This window comes from Crocuta crocuta, unplaced genomic scaffold (genome assembly GCF_008692635.1).
Source record: "Crocuta crocuta isolate KB4526 unplaced genomic scaffold, BGI_CrCroc_1.0 scaffold127, whole genome shotgun sequence".
NCBI lineage: Eukaryota > Metazoa > Chordata > Mammalia > Carnivora > Hyaenidae > Crocuta > Crocuta crocuta.
The window spans coordinates 10,617,907-10,621,870 of record NW_027532008.1 but is presented as its reverse complement, the minus strand read 5'-3'; the positions used below and the strand labels follow the sequence as shown (position 1 = coordinate 10,621,870).

The window sequence follows — 3,964 nt, the reverse complement described above, 5'->3', positions numbered from 1 at the left end:
GGGGGTGTGGGGTGTGGGGTGGGAGAGAAGGTTCAGAGCAAGGCCACTGACGGGATCGTGTCTGCCGTTTCAGTCCATTCCAGAGACCCTGGTGTACAAAGACACAGTGGTGTTCCGGGTGGCCCCTTGCGTCTTTATCCCCAGCACCCAGATGCCTCTAGAGGTCTACGTGTGCAGGTAAGACACCCGTGGGGGCCTGTGTCCTGTCCTTCCCGTAACTGGTGATCTGTCTGTCTGCATGGCAGGGGGGCGGGGGGATAAGAAGACAAGACTTCTCTCCGGCCAAGTGCGATCTTTCTGCCTGAACTGTCTAGTCCTGTCCCCAGGACGGTCCTTACTGAAGTCCTGTTTCAATGCACATGACGCTAGGGACGGAGCAGTGAATGTGACAGTCCCTCCCCTGTCCTTCTGGGGAGACAGCGGCATGACGCGAGGTGGCATCCAGAGTTGGGAAGCAGGGTGAAGGATGTAGAGAGGCAAGGACAGGCATGTGCTCCCGGGACAGCAAAGGACCCTGGCTGGTTAAACCAGTGGGAAGTCCTGTGTGTGCCATCGCTCTGGTCACATGGAAAACGAGGGGTACAGGCAGAAGGCAGGAACCCATACAGCTACGGCAACGGTGTGGGCCGGACACGGCAGCAGCCCAGGCCAGCGAGTGGTGGCACAGCAGGTGATTCGGGGGGGCACTGAAGGTAGACTCCCCTCCCCCCACCCCGCTCCTGGCCAGGTTAGCTGATGCATGAGCTGCAGAGAAAGGAGACAGTCCCCTGAGTTTGGGGTTTGCAGTAAGTTGAATGGTGGTGTCATTGCTGACATGGGGTCAAGTGGGTGCTTTGGTTCTGGTGGCTTAAAGCTGAGGGCACCCATTGGGTGTCTAAGCTTCTGGAGCTCAAGGGATGGTCTTGGAAGCTTGAAACCAGTCTGGGTGACCCTGGCAGGTGGAGGGAGTTCAAAGCCGCAGGCCTGGCCACGCTCGGTGGAGGAGTAAGTGCATAGGAAAGCTGGCTGAGCAGCGAGCTCTGGACAAGAAGGTAGCAAAGGGAACCGAGAAGGAAGAGGAAGTGGGATGGAAACCCAGGAGAGTGGAGACGCGGACGTTAAGGGAGGTGGAAAAACCACGTGAAACCTCAAGAAGAGGAGCTGCCCGTCCAGGTTTAGCAAGAGGCAGAGCACATGCTGGGCAGCGAGAAACCCGCAGCGGGTGCGGAAGGACCAAAGGGCAGGCGGAAGGGAGTACTTGGCAGAACTCCAAAGAAACGGTCTGAACGGGGGACACAAGAAGGGGACGTGGGGCCGAGGGAAGGCCATTTTTTTTAAGGTGGGAAGCCAAGGACAGACTGACGGAATGACCCAGCAGAGAAGAGTCTGCTCGGAGGGGGAAAGGCAGCTCCAGGAACCAAGGTGGCAGGATGGGTCCGCAGGTCCGGTTGACCTTGATCAGTGCGAGGACCACTCACCCGCAGCTCCAGGAGGGAGCACGGAGCAAAGGGACTGGGGACGTCCTCGGAGGACGGCTGTCTGTGCTAAGGACCAGGTTAGGTTGTCACCAGGAGCTTTCCTCCAGCTGTTTTCAGTCACTGGAGTTCTAGGGAGGAAGAAACGTGGAACCGGGCTAACCTGGGGGTGGGGCTCCTGCTGGGCGAGTCAGCCCAAGCACGGGGACTAGGGTTTAATTATGACGGCTTAGAGATCGTAGACTCTAAGCCGACTGAGGAGGAAGGTCGAGAACCGAAGACAGCGGTGACCGCAGCTGAGGACCAGCGGTCCCGGAGACGGTGAGCCGGAGATGGAGGCGGTAGAAACTGGTGGTGCCAGAGCGAGATGTTGGAGGTAGTGCAAGTGTCCTGAGGCAGTCCCTCGTGGTGGTGGGGGGGGTCTCTACCTCCTCCATGCCTGGTGGGGTATAGAAGATGTCTTTCCACGGGGGTGGGGGCGCGTCTACAGAGTAGGGCTCTCCAGAGGAATGCCAGGTTTCAGAATAAAAAGAGCTTGAGGGATTCTGCTGGTACCAGATCCCCAGACACCAGACCCTTCTACTTTGTCTTTTGAGACTGATGTTCACTCATAAGAGGCATCTGCTGAAAGCCTGGTCTCCTAGGACTCTCCTGTGGAGGTGGTATGCAGGCACAGCTCGATCCAGCTTAGCTGCAAGCCTGTGACTCCACCTCCCTCCCTCCCTCCCTCCCTCCCTCAGCACACATCCTCAGACTGTTCCAGGCCTTGCCAGGGGTGCCTGTTGGGTTTCTAAGCTCCCTGCAGCCTTGTCTGTGTTGGCCTGAGAAATTGGTTCTTTGGGAGCCTAGAATAGCAGAGCAAGTCTTGGACTTGGAACTGGACTAGAGTCTCAAACCTGACCCTTCCCAACAGTATGACCTTGCTGGCATTCAACTCCTGAGGATCTGTTTGTAAAACGAGCGGTCTTAATGTGTTGCCTCAAACGCTGTTTATCTCCAACGAGGAACACAGGGTCCTGTAAGCCTGGTGCTGTGCACAACAGGGTCCAAGACCTGCTCCCCCCGCCACCAACCATACAAATGTGACAGTCTTGCTGGCCATCCCAAGGGGGCACTGAGCTGCTTAGTTTCTTGGGAGAAAAACCCAGCCCCCTCTAGGTAGACTGAGGTGAGAGCCTGGGGCAGTGGCAGAAGGCACACGTGGGGTGTGGCTGCAGGGCAGGGACAAAGCAGGGAACCAGGGTGGGAACCGACCCTGGCAATTCTTGACCTGCCTTCACCATGTACACACTGTTGCTGAGCAAGACCTGCTGTAAGCATCAGACTGTGCGCCAGGAGGCAGGAGACGGCAGCTCTGCTTACCTGGGGGCTGGAGGAGTCCTCTCTCCGGACCAGAAGGAGGTGCCCCTGCCCCCTGCCCGCCGGTCCACGAGGCCATGACCGGGGTGGGGAGGAGCCTTGAAGGCCTCCCCCAGAGTTGGCTTCTCTCCCATGGCAGAGAGCTGCAGGTCCAAGGTTTTGTGAACACCGTGATGGAGCTGAGTGAGAAAAGCAACAGCCAGGTGGCATCTGTCTACGAGGACCCCAATCGCCTGGGCAGGTGGCTCCAGGTAACCCCCTCCCCCACCTGGGGAAATCCACCTGTCGGGGAGGGGCTGGGAGACTTGCATGTAGCGCATCTGACCAGTTTCACAAGCGTCTGCTCAATCTGCCCAGTGAAGCTAAGACTAACCAAAGGTGTCTGTTTCTAGAACATCAGAGAGGGCTCGGATAGAACAGCCTGCCCCTAAGGGAGAGCGCTGAGTCCACCTTCTTCCCATTTGAGAATGCGTGTGTTCAAGACCACAGAACACCTAGGTGCTGACGGGTCTGGCACGTCCACATATCAGCGGTTAGAGCAGGGCTTCCCCCCTTCAGCGTCCGGCTCGGCCTGGCAGAGCCCGAGGTCTGGTGCTCTATTCTCCAGAAACAGCTGAGCGATGACCACATGGCATCGCCCTGAGCGCTGGAGATACAGCAGATGGGACAGGTCGTGCCCCGCTCTAGCAAGGACACAGGACTCATGAACACAAAACGCCATAGGGAGTCTCTGGACAGGAAAGTCTTCGAGGAAACGGGGCTGGCCATATGAAGACTGGGGGGTAGGTGCTGGATTAGAAATGAGGGCTCTTCGGGCAGGGACACAGCTGAGATCCTAAGTGGACATGTACTTTGAGGATTTGGAGAACGGAAGGGCTGGTGTGGCCGGATCAAAGGACGAAGCCCCAAGGTAGGGGAGAGCCAGATCCTATCCTAGGGATCTTCTACTAAGCCGAGGTTAAGGAATAGAAACTAGATCACAAGGAGACGAGAGGGCACTGAAGGTATGAATTGAGAGTTAAGTGTTCCAATTTGGGTTTTAAAAAGTCCCCTCTGGCTGAGAAATCGAGAACTGGCCTTAGGAAGGGACAAGAATCAAAAGGAACTATCTGCAAGGCAACTGTAGTAATTTGGGCAAGAGAGCAAGACTG

The 3,964-nt window shown here is 57.0% G+C and overlaps 1 protein-coding gene across 1 annotated transcript in view; it reads left to right on the top strand.

Moving 5' to 3' along the window:
- Positions 1 to 3,964, top strand: part of LOC144241121 (uncharacterized) — a 61,911-nt gene that overhangs the window by 52,829 nt on the left and 5,118 nt on the right. The window contains 2 exon segments of the mRNA XM_077775563.1: positions 74 to 177; positions 2,953 to 3,064. Of these exon segments, the coding sequence (XP_077631689.1) occupies positions 74 to 177; positions 2,953 to 3,064 (216 nt within the window).